General features: G+C 45.9%; 1 protein-coding gene across 4 annotated transcripts in view; it reads left to right on the top strand.

The window, feature by feature from the left end:
* KIF6 (kinesin family member 6) overlaps nucleotides 1–14040 on the top strand; it is a 352942-nt gene that overhangs the window by 263615 nt on the left and 75287 nt on the right. For 2 of the 4 annotated variants that reach the window (XM_053305319.1, XM_053305332.1), the window contains exon 16: nucleotides 11164–11208. The exons of the other annotated variants lie outside the window; for them this stretch is intronic. In XM_053305319.1, coding sequence (XP_053161294.1) covers nucleotides 11164–11208 — 45 coding nt within the window. The remainder of the gene's footprint in view (nucleotides 1–11163; nucleotides 11209–14040) is intronic. 4 annotated transcript variants of the gene reach the window in all.

The following is a 14040-nucleotide window of genomic DNA, read 5'->3' as shown; positions in this document are numbered from 1 at the left end:
CCTCATAGGGCTTTTGTGCGGATAAACAGAATCATGTACACCACTCTGGCTCCTTAGTGGAAGACCTGAATATCAACGCAAATAAAAACAAGAACTATAAAACATTAAAAACAAGACAGGGGCAGCAGATAAAAACAGTCTAGAAATCCAAAGAGCCAGCCAGGGAGATTAAAACCCAAACCAGCAGCAAAGGAGACTAAAAGCCCTATAGGGAGAAAAACTGTTTTAATTCTGACAGCATCAGCCAATAGAAAAGGAGCCTGCTGGGCCTCACCCTGGATGAAGTTCTATAGTCACCAAAAAGGCCTTCTCCCATGCCCCAGCCAAACACACTTCAGATGATGGGCTCAGTATGAGCACATACAGAGATGTTATAGATGACTGCTTTACATGGTGTCTTCCCTCCCCTTGGAGATTTGTTAGCCCAAGTGTGAATTGGGCTATCACAAGGCACCAAAGGATCTATGAATGTAAGTAGTATTTCATGGTCCAATAAAGTCCAATATGGTTTGCAGCCTCAATGAAACCAAATGTTCAGAAAAAAGAGCTTTTAAAATGTCAGCTAAGCATTTCTGTATTATTGAGTTAGTGATCACATGAGCTGATCAAACAAAGTGTAAAAGAATAGGCAGGCACACAACGCATGTAAGATTTTACCAAAAATTTCCAGTGCAGTGCTTTTAATATGATGTTTACTTCACTAATTGGTATAACCTTTCCAGAATGCAAAAAATAAGCCCAAGAGGTATTTGATATCCCAAAAGGAAGTAGCCGGTCCTTTTAGTCTGTTCAAAAATGAATAGGTGCTATAACTGAAGTTGAGTGAGAGAAAAAAGACAAATCGGTGTCTAGCAACTTTTTGGCTCAAACAGAGCTTCCAGGAATAGTGCACCTTGGCTAGTCAATAAGCATGATTCATGGTTTCATTGCTCTTGTTTGTTTAAGAATTGTGGCTGATTCATACAGGACCAAAAAACCACTATTGTACTGTTAAAAGGTATTTGTAATGCAATTGTATGCATCATTGTATTAATAGCAACAGCAAAGAAAGAATGCAGACACCTCACTGTCTAGTAATGTTGTGTATTTTTCTACAAAACTTAATCAAGATTGGTTTCTTATCCTTTGTGTGTAAGTCACAGTAGGTGGATTTCTTCTTAGCATAAATACTGTGAAACCTCTGAAGGAATGAGGTGTGGTACCTTTTCTTAAGGCTTTGCTGAATTGTTTCCTGATCATGTACCAGCTCCTGGACTTTACCTTTCAGGATCTCTCAACTATATTTCTTCCATCATCTCCTGTGTTTGCATGCTCTGCTTTAGGAAAACACATCTCCTTCAGTTCCCTTTGATCCACTGCTGACTTTGTTCCCATTCTCTCACATGCACACTCAGAGGTGCTCTTAGCCCTGGACTTTCGGGCCAAGGTCCAGGACCTCCACAGCCCCTGGGGACCCCCAAATCCTCTTGTCCTGGGTGGTGTGGACATGCAGCCGAGCATGATGATGCTTAATTTGCAGGGGAGTGGGGCCTCCAAAGGCCTTTAGGTTCAGGCTCCAAAATTACCTAGGTGCACTTCTGTACACACTGAGGGAGAGATTTAGAGTTTCTTTGACGTGTTCTCTGTCTTCTACACAAACGGGCTATGTGCCTGTGCAGAGACCTCGTCGGAATCCAACAAGCTGTATTTTCCTGCTTTGGGTGGAAACCCCGCCCCCAGCCGCTATATGCAGCAGCTGCGCCACTCCTCATCCCCTCAGTCTTTCTTCGTCCACGCTTCAGTGAAGATCATGGAGTTTGCAGCTTCTCAACGAGTAGGATTAAGATATTCCCTTGTTGTTTTTCTCCTCACTTATTTGGTTTTTTTCTCATTGTTTATCCTTCTTTCTTCGCATAGTAGCATTTTTCGTTCCTTGTGATCTAGTTTTGCGGGTTTCCCCTTATTTTGGAACTCCGATCCCAGCTGGGACAGGGCGTGGTGGCCGGCCAGCCTTTGGTGTGCATGCCGGGCACGACCAACTTTAAGAAATTCACTGTGGATCTAAGATCCCTTCCCCCAATACTCATACCGAGTGTCTATTGTGCCTGGGGGGACCCCACATTGTCGAGACTTGTCTACACTGCCAAATGTTCACAAAGCATGCTCACAAAAATAGGGCTTCTTGCCTGCATGCAGCCCTGTGGGAACTGGTTCTCCGATCATCAGAAGCCTTGTCTCGGAAATGGTCAGTGAAGATGGCCTCATCGGGACAATTGGAGCATGTGGTATCTGCTGCTGCAGAAACTGAAGTCCCACCTTCACTACCGGTATCGACGCCCTTGGCCACTATACCATTGGCAGCTTTGAGTGAGCTCTTGCGCTCGGAAGATCATCCTCAGCACCCAGCATCCACAGTACCTAAGTCCTCTACAGATCCGTCTGAATCGGTACCGAAGCTGAAAAAGAAGAAGCTAAAACTACATTGAGACTTGCTGGCGGGTCTTCATCTCCCTCCTATACCTAAAAAGAAGAAGGTGGAAGAGGTTCCAGCATTGGTGGTGCCTGTTTCCAAGAAGGCTAAGGTGGCATTGGATTGCACGGTGCAAAAATCATCGAAGCGGCCTAGCTCACCAGTGACCACAGAAGCCCTCAACGTGACCAGCTATTGTAATTGGTCTAGTAGGGAGCCTTCGATGGCAACAGAGGAACCGGGATATCCTTCTTCAGAGGAGGTATATTCTAACCAGGCCTGCAGTGGATGCTCCTAGGATGCCTAGGTGATGGTCTTCCCATTGGGGCTTACAGGAACATGTTCCGCTTAGAGACAGAAGTACCTATTGGGGTTCGGAGGAGCATTCCTCAACATACTCCTGGGATCACCGTGCTCAAGCTTATCAGGATCAATATCGAACATCAGAGTATCGCTCCCCCTTGAGTGCAGTTGATCCTTTGTTTGGTGCGTGGCGCCTTGACACTAAGCCAGGCAATCGATACCAAGGGGACTACCAGTCTGAGTACTCTGACTATGCTCCCCCGCTTTATGGGTCCCGTTATTCAGAGGATCTCGCATATGAGAAACCCTTGGCGATGAAGGGTTGGCGAGAGCCCCCCGCGCATTTGGAAGGGAGGCCGCATTCATGCTCACTTCAACGCTCCCCAAGAGACCATACTGAGCATTGCAAACCAGCCCCTTCAGCACCGGTGATGTCCCAGATCGCTTTGATACTGAATGCTCAAGATGACAACCTGGGCTCCCCCTCGGGGTCGATGCCCACGGCACAAGACTCTTTGGCTCATCTGGAACCCAATTATGAGAGCGATGATAGCTCACATGCTTTGGAGGAGATTTATCTGGGATTGTCCCCACTCGATGTCCAGTCAGACTCGAAACCGATCTCCCTGTCAAAAGATCTGAAACTGAATAAAGCGCATGTGACACGAATGGCTTCTGCCCTGGGCGTGAACCTGGGTAATCAATCAACAGAAAGGAGAGGTTGACCTGCTGTTCAGCCTCATCGATACCGAAGCCAAGGTACCAGCCTCTCTGCCCCTAAAACCAGCATTACTGAAAGTTATAAAAGATCATTGGAAGAAGCCGACCACACTCTCTCAGCCCAACCGGTATCTGGAAAGTTTTTATCAGGTGTAATTGGGTGAGGATATGTCCTTTTTGAAGAATCACCCCACCCCAAATTCAATAGTCATAGAGGTGTTCCTTCAAAGAACCAGAGGCCACGGCTAGTCGGCACCAGGTGATACAGATGGCAGAAAGTTGGACTCTTTCGGGAGGCAACTATACTCTACCTCAGCGCTACACCTAAGGGTGGCAAATTACCAAGCTTATAATGCCCGATATAATTTTTTTGGAGAAGATAAGCCCATTTCTGGACCTTCTCCCACAAGATAAGAGAGATCCGGCCAAGTCATTTGCCAGAGAGGCCATTCAAGTGGCCAAAAAAGAACTATTCTGCCCGCCATTCGGTGGAATGTGCGGCTAAGTTGGTGGCACTCAGAAGGTATGCGTGGTTGCAGTCATCAGGACTGCACTATGAGGCCCGATCTAGGATTGAGGACCCGCCCTTTGAAGCCTCTAGCCTATTTTATGAGCAAACGGACGATATGCTACTGAAGGTGCAGAAGCTGAGGAGCACAGCACGCTCCATGTCTTATGCTTCGCCTACTAGTAAATTGCAGAGGACGGCCAAGTGATTGCCCTACCAGTCACTAAAGGTTCCTTCCCAGCAGCAGTCATCTTCGGAACGGTCCTTTTGTGGCACTAAGTTCCAACATAAATACAAATCTGGAGGCCAGCCCTGTAAGCTGGCTTTCCAAAAACAGCACCTGCGTATCCAGGGGCATAACAAGGTTGTAGTGGGCCCAGAGACAAGATTTTAAAATGCACCCCCCTCACTGAAGTTCAGCTCATGAACTAAAGAAGTCTTAAATGAGGCTGAAAAATAGTGGTAACAAAAAGCATAGATCTGTCTATCTATCTATCTATCTCCTATGTGCCACAATAGAATATCATCCTAAATTATTTTTTTAAAGGTCTTGTAAATTGTGGACGATGCAAGACATTTAATGGTACTACAGAAAGACATGCTGTTCTGGTAGCTCCAGGTCTTAACACTCACATCAATTTCGGAGGATGAATACAACTGAAGGAAGCCCGGGTAGGTGCACGGCTGGGGGAGTCAGTCATGTGACTTGCCTTGGGGGGGGGCAAGGCAGTGGGGCCCCAGACAACTGTCTCTCCTTGCCCTATTATAGTTACGCCCCTGCGTGTATCCCTCAGAAGAAACAATGACTTGAGACGCTCCAGGACTTGTCTGTCTCCATTCTTGGTGAGCGGGGACAAAGTGACTACAGACCAATGGGTCCTCACGATCACACGTCTGGGCTATGCCCTGGAGTTTTGCAGGACACGGACGGTATCTGGGGTTGTGGTGACTCGTTGCACCCCAGAGTTAGAGCAGGAGGTGACTGCCCTCCTGGAAAAGGACGTGATCCAGCAAGTCATCAACCCAGACAGTCCCAGGTTCTACTCCCCGGTACTTTCTGGTACCACAGCCAGATGGTGGCCAGCGCCTATACTAGACCTCAGGGCTCTGAACAGATATTTGGCGTACAAAAGGTTCTGGATCTTGTTGGTACCAACCATTATTTCTGTCCTGGACAAAGGCATGTAGATGGTATTGCTGGACTTAAAAGATGTGTACTACCACATGTCAATCTAGCCGCAGCATCAGTGCTTCCTGTGTTTTCAGATTGGGGGGATCCCCTATCAATTCAAGGCCCTGCCATTTGGCCTCATGACCGCACCAAGGTCTTTATGAAATGTTTGGCCCCAGCGGTGGTGTTCCTGCAGGAGCAGGGCGTGTAGGTGCTGCCTTACTGGACAGTTGGCTGATCATAGCCTACACCAGGCAGGCTGTTCTAGACGCCCTCGAGATCGTGGTGGACACTGCAGGAGCTTGTTTCCAGATAAACTTCAAAAAGTCCCAGTTGGAACCCTCTCGGCAAAATCAGTTCATTGGGCTGATATTCAACACAAACTTGGAGAAGGTCCTCCTTCCTATGGGCCGTATAACCACTCTCCGGAAGTTGGCGGCCACCTTCCTAGTTGGGGGCCCACAAACCATGAACTCCGTGCAGTGCCTGTTGGGACACAGGACATCCAGGACATACATTCTGCCTCAAGCACATCTGTGGATGTGCATCATTCAGAGGTGGTTTTTGGATGTGTTTGATCTCCTTCAGGACCCTGGCCATCTCGAGCACACACCCTCTCCTTGGGTGCGGGTGACGGTGGAGTGGTGGACAGAGTTGCGGGACTTGGGTGTCGGTACTCCTTTCCAAGCCCCTCAAGCCAGCTGAATGGTCACGACGGACCATTTGGGGAGCACACCTGTGTTTTGGGGAGCACACCTGGACAGGCTTCGTCTGAACGGGCATTGGTCACTTGAAAAAAGGACCAGGCACATCAATTATCTGGAGCTGTTGGCCATTTTCAACGCTCTCAAAGGCTTTCTGCCCCTGATTGGGGGTCATTTAGTGTAGATACAAACGGACAACACAGTGGCAAAACCTGCTGTTTCTGGCCTTGGATCTACAGCATTGGTATGTAGCACATGCAGTGTCACCCCAGGGAGTTCACATCCAGGGAGTTTTGAATGTCCAGGCAGACAGTCTGAGCAGGATGACAGTGGTCTCACACAAATGGGGGGGGGGATCTGAGGGACGTGTTTGTGACATATGGGGGGGTCCCAACTCTGGACCTGTTTGCTTCTCAGGACAATGTGCAGTGTGCCCTCTACTGTTCCAGGGGCAGGCAGGGTGAGCGTTCTCTGGGCAACACCTTGGTCATGTCCTGGACAGGCCCTCTCCTGTCCTTGTTTCTTCCATTTCCTCTCATCCCAAGGGTCCTGCGCAAACTGAGGGTTGATTGGGCCAGGGAAATCCTGATCGCCCATGGTGGCCCAGGAGGCCTTGGTTTCCAACTCGGCTGCGTATGGCGGTGGACTGGAGACACCTGCCTGCCCTGCCAGACCTGCTGTCTAAGGAACAGGGATGGGTGCTATACCTGGACGTTCGATCCCGTCATCTGACTGCATTGCGGGTCCTGTCAACTTCCCGTTAAGACTTAAGGAAGTTTTGGTTGCTGCTAGAAAGCAGTCCATAAGGAAGTCGTATGATCACAAGTGGACCTGTTTCATTCCATCACTTCCCAGCTTGGGTTTGATGCATTCAATCCATCTGTACAAGATGTATGTAATTATCTATTGTCCCTTAAGGAATCTGGTTTGAAGACTTCATCCCTTAAGGTGTATTTGGCTGCCATTGTGGTATGTTCCCCTTCTGACCTGGCTTCCTGGTTTAAAGACCCAGTAGTAAAGAGTTTCCTGAAGGGTTTAACACACATGTTCCCAGACGATCTGGTTATGTCACTGGCTTGGGACCTATCAGTAGTCTTGGCTGGTCTACTATGGACGTCTTTTGAACCATTGGCTTCAATTGATCCCCGCCTTCTGACCTGGAAGGTCGCCTTTTTAGTGGCCATTACCTCTGCCAGGTAAGTGAGTTACGGGCCCTAAGGGCTGACCAGCTGTATCTTCAGTTCCATAAAGATAAGGTAGTGCTCAAGACAGATGTTAAGTTCCTGCCCAAAGTGGTGTCCATGTTTCACCGTTCATCCCCGCTCATGTTAGCGATGTTTTTTCCAAATCCTTCATTGGATGCAGAAAGGAGGTTGCACCGTTTAGACATTTGAAGGGCGTTGTCCTTTTTTGTTCAGAGGTCTGCTGAGTGGAGGAAATCTTCCTCCTTGTTTGTTCTCTATGATGGGCCTCGTAAAGGTCTACAGGTATCGGCCCAGTCCATCTCTAGGTGGATTGTTTCCACAATTGAGCTTTGTTATCAGTTGGCTCATAAACAGTTGCCTGCAACAGTTAAGGCACATTCTCTTAGGTCCGTGGTGGCCTCTGTGGCCTTTGATCGGGCGGTCCCGTTGGACATTATCTGCCAGGCAGCCACCTGAGCTTCACCCCACTTGTTAATTCGTCATTATGCTATTGATGCCAGGGCATGGAATGATGCTGTGTTTGGCAGGAGTGTCCTGCAGTCGCTTTTCAGTTGATGTACCTGTTTCTGAAATAAAAAATTCCGGCAGATTATATTTGCTTTTATTTTTCCCTCCTCGGGTGCTAGCTTGTTATGCGCCCATTTGTGTAGAAGACATAGACCACATCGAAGAACTGCAGGTTACTCACCTGTAACTTTGATTCTTCTAGTGGTCATCTGTACTTCTACACACCCTCCCGTCCTCCCCACGTGGTTCACTGAAGCTGGACTCCGTGACTGAGGGGATGAGGAGTGGCGCAGCCTCATATAGTGGCTGGGGGCGCAGTTCCCACCCAGAGCAGGAGAATTGAGCTTCTTAGATTCCAATGAGGTCTCTGCACAGGGACATAGACCATTTGTGTAGAAGTACAGATGACCACTAGAAGAACCAAAGTTACAGGTGAGTAACCTGTAGTTGTTTATCTATCATATTTATATACCGCCTGAGATACACACACACACACACACACACACATGGGTGTGTGTGTGTGGTGTACATAATCCAAATTACAATATAAAAATAAATGAAAACAATAGGTAATAACCAGCACTTTATATTTTGCTCAGGAACATATCGGCAGCCTGTACCATTTTGAAAAATTGGTGCTATATGGTCCCTTTGGGTTGTCCCAGAGACCAAACTGGCTGCTGCATTCTGTACCAGTTGTAGTTTCTGGACTATGTACAAAGGCAGCCCCACACACTGTGCATTACAGTAGTCAAGCCTGGAGGTACCATCATATGTACTACTGTCTTAAGGCCATTTCCCTCCATAAATGGGCATAGCTGAAGTATCAGCTGAAGCTGATAAAAAGCACTCCTGGAGAAACCAGAGACAGTTTTGGATCCAGGATCACTCCCAAGCTATGTACCTGATATATCAGGGATAGAACAACCCCATCCAGAACAGGCAAATCAAATCCGTCTCTTGGGTCTTGAACCCCCCACAATCACTACCTCATACTTATTTGGATTCAACTTCTGTTTGTTATCCCTCATCCAGTCTATCACTGTCTCCAGGCAGGCATTTAGGGAAATTATGTCATTTCCTGATGGATATGGAGAAATAGATTTGGGTGTCATCAGCATATTGATAACACCCTACACCAAATCTCCTAATGATCTTTCCCAGCGGTTTCATGTAGATGTTAAAGAGCATTGGAGACAGTATGGAGCCTTGTGGAACTCCATACAGCAACTCTTGCTTTGCAGAGCAGCAGGGTTGCAAGAAAGAAAAATTAAAATATGAATCACAGGTGTCCTCACCTGCTATTAATATCCTATTTGGGTATTTGCATGCCTCTAGCTCTTTTCTATCCAACAGGCATGTGAAACATCAGGAAGAATGATTTTGATTAAAATCTGTGGTTAGTGATATTGTCTCTGCAGAATAACTGAAGTGAACTCAAGTGAAAGCACGATGTGTAATGCAGGAAAATAGGAAAGTCAGAATCATGAAAATAAGATACAGCTGTACTAGTAGATAAGAGAGTGGGCAGAAAAATGGAATGGATGAGATGGGATAAAAGCTATGCAGATGACACTAAGGGAACATAGAAGAAAGTGTGGATATGGTTGTTGTTTAGGAAGGTGCTTCTCAAATTGTTAGCCAGAGTCAGATTCTGGTGTGTCTTTCTTTCTTTCTTATTTATTTAAATTTTTACATTTATATCCCACTCTTCTGCCGAGGAGCTCAGAGCGGTGTACATGCCATTTTTAGCCTCACAGCAACCCTGTGAGGTAGGTTAGGCTGAGAGAGACATGACTGGCCCAGAGTCACCCAATGATTTTCATGGTTGAATGGGGATTCGAACTCAGGTCTTTCCGGTCCTAGTCCAACTGCCCGCTGAATCAAAAGTAGTTTGTTTTCACCCTGCTGAATGCAATCTACTTCCTTATGGAATAATCAAAGATCATTTTGAGATAAACTTTTAAATAGTGAGGCTATTCTCACAGCCATCAAAAACAGGGCTGCTTAAAGGCCTGAAGGTGGGCTCAGCATTCCTGTGTGAACCATCGGCAAGCCCTCTAGCTGCGCGTCTTTAAAACTGGGCCACCCGTTTCCCAGCCCCACCTCTAAAATGAGGTTTAGCAGGCAGAGGAGTTTGCCTACCCCTCCCAGTGCTCATGTGGAGCCACGGGGCGGCTGCTTGAGCTCTGACACCAGCCCTTTCCTGTTCTTTTCAGAGCCCCATAGAGTCTGGATACCAGTGTGGGCTAGGGGGCTGCCCTCTAAAGTGAGCAAAATGCTCGGCAGAAGTCTGCCTAGCAACAGATGACCGCCGCACTGAGCACTTGCTCAAGGATTCTTAAAGTTAACCCCTGTTAACTTGGCAAAGAGGTACCTTTTACCAAGGTGATTCTCTTTATTTAGCAGGGGGAGAGTAACTGGCCCTATCCAGCCCCAGCACAGCATCCCTCCAGTGGCTGTCGCTGGTGTCTATCTTATGTTTCTTTTTAGATTGTGAGCCCTTTGGGGACAGGGATCCATTTTATTTATCTTATTTATTTGTTATTTCTCTGTGTAAACCGCCCTGAGCCGTTTTTGGAAGGGCAGTATAGAAATCAAATAAACAAACAAACAAACAAACAAAAGTGGCAGGCATCCTGCAAATGGCCTCAAGAGATAAAAGGAACATAGGAAGCTGCTTTCTACCAAGTCAGACCATTGGTCTATCGAACTCAGTATTGTTTAAACAGACTGGCAGCAGCTTTTCAAAGGCTGCAGGCAGAAGTCTCTCTCATCCCTAACTGGAGATGGCAGGAAGGGAACTTGGAACCTTTTGAATTCAAGCATGCAGCTGCCATTTCCAGAGCAGCCCCATCCCCTAAGGGAAATATGTGTACAGGCTCATATGTAGTCTCCCATTCAAATTCAAACCAGGGTGGATCCTGTTAAGCAAGGGGGACAATTCATGCTTGCCACCTCAAGACCAGCTCTCTCCTCCATGGATAAGAGACCACGGATTAGCTCCCAGTGGCTCTGGGGCTCCCCAAAAAGCAGGGGGCCTGAGCCCCATCCATTTGCTTGGCAAACCCAACAGTCTCCTATACAGTATTGGACATCTGGCAGCAGTTACGCCACCAGAACATGGCTGAAGCTGCAGCAGCTGGCTGCAGATGTGGGGGTAAGATTGAGGACTAGGGGGCATTTGCCTTCTCCTTCCTGGTTCTGGAGTGTGTGCTTGGGTGTGGGTTTGTGCACATGTTGGCTCTTACTTTGAGGCTGGCTGGCAGCTGCTGATGCTCCCTTCTCCCCTGCCATCCCATCCCTGCCTCATAAGCAGGGGTTGCTTGGGCATGAGGACAAAGTTCAATCCTTTTGGCAGTGCTGGGGTTGCCAGGAAGGGCTTAACTGCTGGTTCTGGGGACCCACCCGTCAGGGAGCTGCAAAGCAAAGCTGCAGCTTGGAGCCCTCTGAGTGGCCTTCATAGGTCACGTGATCACCCCTGGCCACTCAGGGGGCTGCTGCCACCACCAGGGGCAGGGCTGGAGGATCAACAATGCAAGCTGTGGCTGCCTGCCCTGAAATCAAGCCCTTAATTGTAATTCTCTGTCCTGCAGGCTCCCTGCTGAGGCTTGGCCATGTACTCCTATGTTTGCTGTCAGGTTTGTGCGAGGGTTACAGCTGGGCTCCTGGGATTACCCTGTTTGCTGCTCCTGAGAATAGCCTTAGTGTGTCAACTTTAATCTGCCTGTGTTTGCAGTTATATTATTCAAGATATAGGAAGACCATTAAATGTCATCTGGTAATGCACCTATCAAGTAACATTGTGAAAAAAATTGTTGATTTACTGTTGCAAAAATCTCCTGTACCCCTTTTAGCATCATTCTTTGCCAGTATGAATGGCACAGTTTTTGAAATAAGAATGAATTGGTCAGGAATCAGAATCCCAGGAACAATTACAGGAATGTTGTGTGAATTGAGGTGCCACATTGATTATGTAGGCTTAGATTGTTCATGCATGAGCTTAAAGAAGGCATGTATACTCACAAAGGACTGTCACACCATCCTGTAAATATTTCAGATCAAGTGAAACTTAATCCAAAATGACATACTGTACGTGGAAAATAGAGCTTCCATTAAGGATTTTGGCACCTTAGGTAAAATATTAAGATCTTCTTGACAGTTGCCTTAAACTTAAAATTGCCCTTGTAACTTTTCAGGCCCCAACTGTGCCTCTTTCACCATCTATTAGCACATTTAACTGCCCCCAGATAAGGCACCAGCTTTTAGCTGGGTGGGGGGATGCATCCTTTAAACACAAACGTTTGTAAGAAAAGTGCTGTAAGGTACATCAAAACATTTCAAAGTAAAATCCTCTCACAACTTAATAAAACTGCAAAGAATATCCATTCAAAAAAAATTACATTACACAACAAATAAAAATCGTAAAAATTTCAGTACTCCATATGTTAACATGAAGTTATTATAAAGAGAGACTTCCTATTCCACCAAAAAGACTAAAATACAAAAAACATTTATAGAATGTTTTGTGATGGCAAATCCTCATACATAAGAATGTTTACACCCACACCACCTGTTGGTGATCTACTCTGCCATTGTGGTGTGGTTCTGCCGGAACAGTTGAATGCTTTCATAGCTTTGCAATGAAAAGTCATTTGCCACAGACAGATCACTTCCGGCTTATGTAGCAGCCTTCCATTTAGGTAGGTTACAGGGACAGGCCTACTTTAAGCGTGAGTGGCATGCCCCACCAACCTTTCACCAATGTAAGTATGGAAAGACCTGTGAATATGTAGGATTATGGCCAAGCAACCCGGGAGGCACGGCATACAATGACTGCTTTATTTAAGAAAACTTTTCAAAAATAAAGCTTTTCTAAAAGTTTCTGGATCCTTTTTAGAAAGATCCTGAAAGTTAAAGATTTTAGATAGGTATGTTATATTGTTGGTGGTGGTATTATTTTTAATTTTCACATTTGTAAGTTCCATTCTGAAACTTTTTGTGAAGGCATTGGATATATATGTTTTAAATAAATACATCCGGACTGCAATTATGCCACAAATAAAATACAATGAAAAAAAATTTAGGATGGAAAGCAGATAATAAAGTGCACGGCAGAACCCATTATTCCAGATTACCAAAGCAGATGAGCCAAGCCCATACCCTCCAATATTTTGCAGATTAAAACAGGGGTACACTTGTAATATCATACCAAAGGTTACTGCCCAAGCCCCCCACCCACTACAAAACATTACTTAAGGCTGGATTGCATCCGCCCACCCACTTGATTTAGTTTCTAGAGATTCTGGCAAAGGAGTTGAATTCTGAAGAACTCCAGTGATTCACATGAATAAGATTGAATAAGTATCCGCCCAAAAAAGAGACAAGATAGGGACAGTGATTTACCAGTGACAGATTTCAGAACATAAAAACAGTCCCTGGTACATAGTGACAGTTGGAGCCTGTGCAGTGGTGTCTTCATGCTATAGCTGGACCATTAGAGAATGTATGCCCCCTTTCCCAAAGACCATGTGCCATCTAAATACATTTGTCTAGCAACCCTGCTCCCAGATATGTGTCCATAAGACAACAGACTCCAGTGAAACTAAGCTGCATTTACTGGTTGTACAATTTCAGTCTTAAGCCCAGGTCATGTATTCACTAGGAATATGGGGGTTTGGGTTGTTGGAAAGGCATGAAAAATATCATCTCAAGTAAATGGGTAGTTGTGGGCTTCCCATGTGAGCTTTGTGCAAACAGCTCTCCATGTAGTTATACAACTACATGGACTTCTGTTTTCCGTTTTCTGGTGGCAACTACTACACTACTCTGTGAATCCACTCTTAGAGTCTTGTGTTGAGAAGTATTTAGTTAATGCACCTTTCTTACTTTTAATTAAAGTTGTTTCTCCTCCATTGTGTAAGAAAATTCTGCTTGGAATTCAGACTGCCTTTCAAAATAACTGAGGAGAAGTAATCATGTTTCAAAAGCTGGAACACTAAGGCTGAATTTAATTAGTATATTAATACTCAAACAGTAAGGTTATTCAATTAAAGGAATTACATTCATAGTCTCACGTAACTGGCAGCTTTTCTATAGGCCAGCAATAAATGAAAGGAGAAAATTGAAGGAAGAATAACAGAAACACTTTGCCTGTAACATGTAGTTGACCATTTTCCGACCCAAGAGAGATATTCAGCATCTGGTTTCACTTTTTAGATTTTATGAGCCAGAGGTAATTCTCGCTTTGTATAACTGCTGCTTGAACAGTCGTCCTCATTATAGGGACGTCCTCCATGGACAACGAGATGACAGTGACATACTTCATGTATAGTTCCACTTGCAGATTCTGAAGGAGGAACTTCGTTGTGCTGCTGGGCAAGTAAGGCGTTGGGGAAAGCTAAGATTACTTTATCCAGCAACTCTAATATGTATGTTGGCCCCAAGCAAGGGGCACTGTCACAGCCCTGAGA

This window comes from Hemicordylus capensis, chromosome 1 (genome assembly GCF_027244095.1).
Source record: "Hemicordylus capensis ecotype Gifberg chromosome 1, rHemCap1.1.pri, whole genome shotgun sequence".
In the NCBI taxonomy this organism is placed as follows: Eukaryota; Metazoa; Chordata; class Lepidosauria; order Squamata; family Cordylidae; genus Hemicordylus; species Hemicordylus capensis.
Note: the sequence above shows the minus strand (reverse complement) of the source record. Positions and strands in the feature narration are given on the sequence as shown.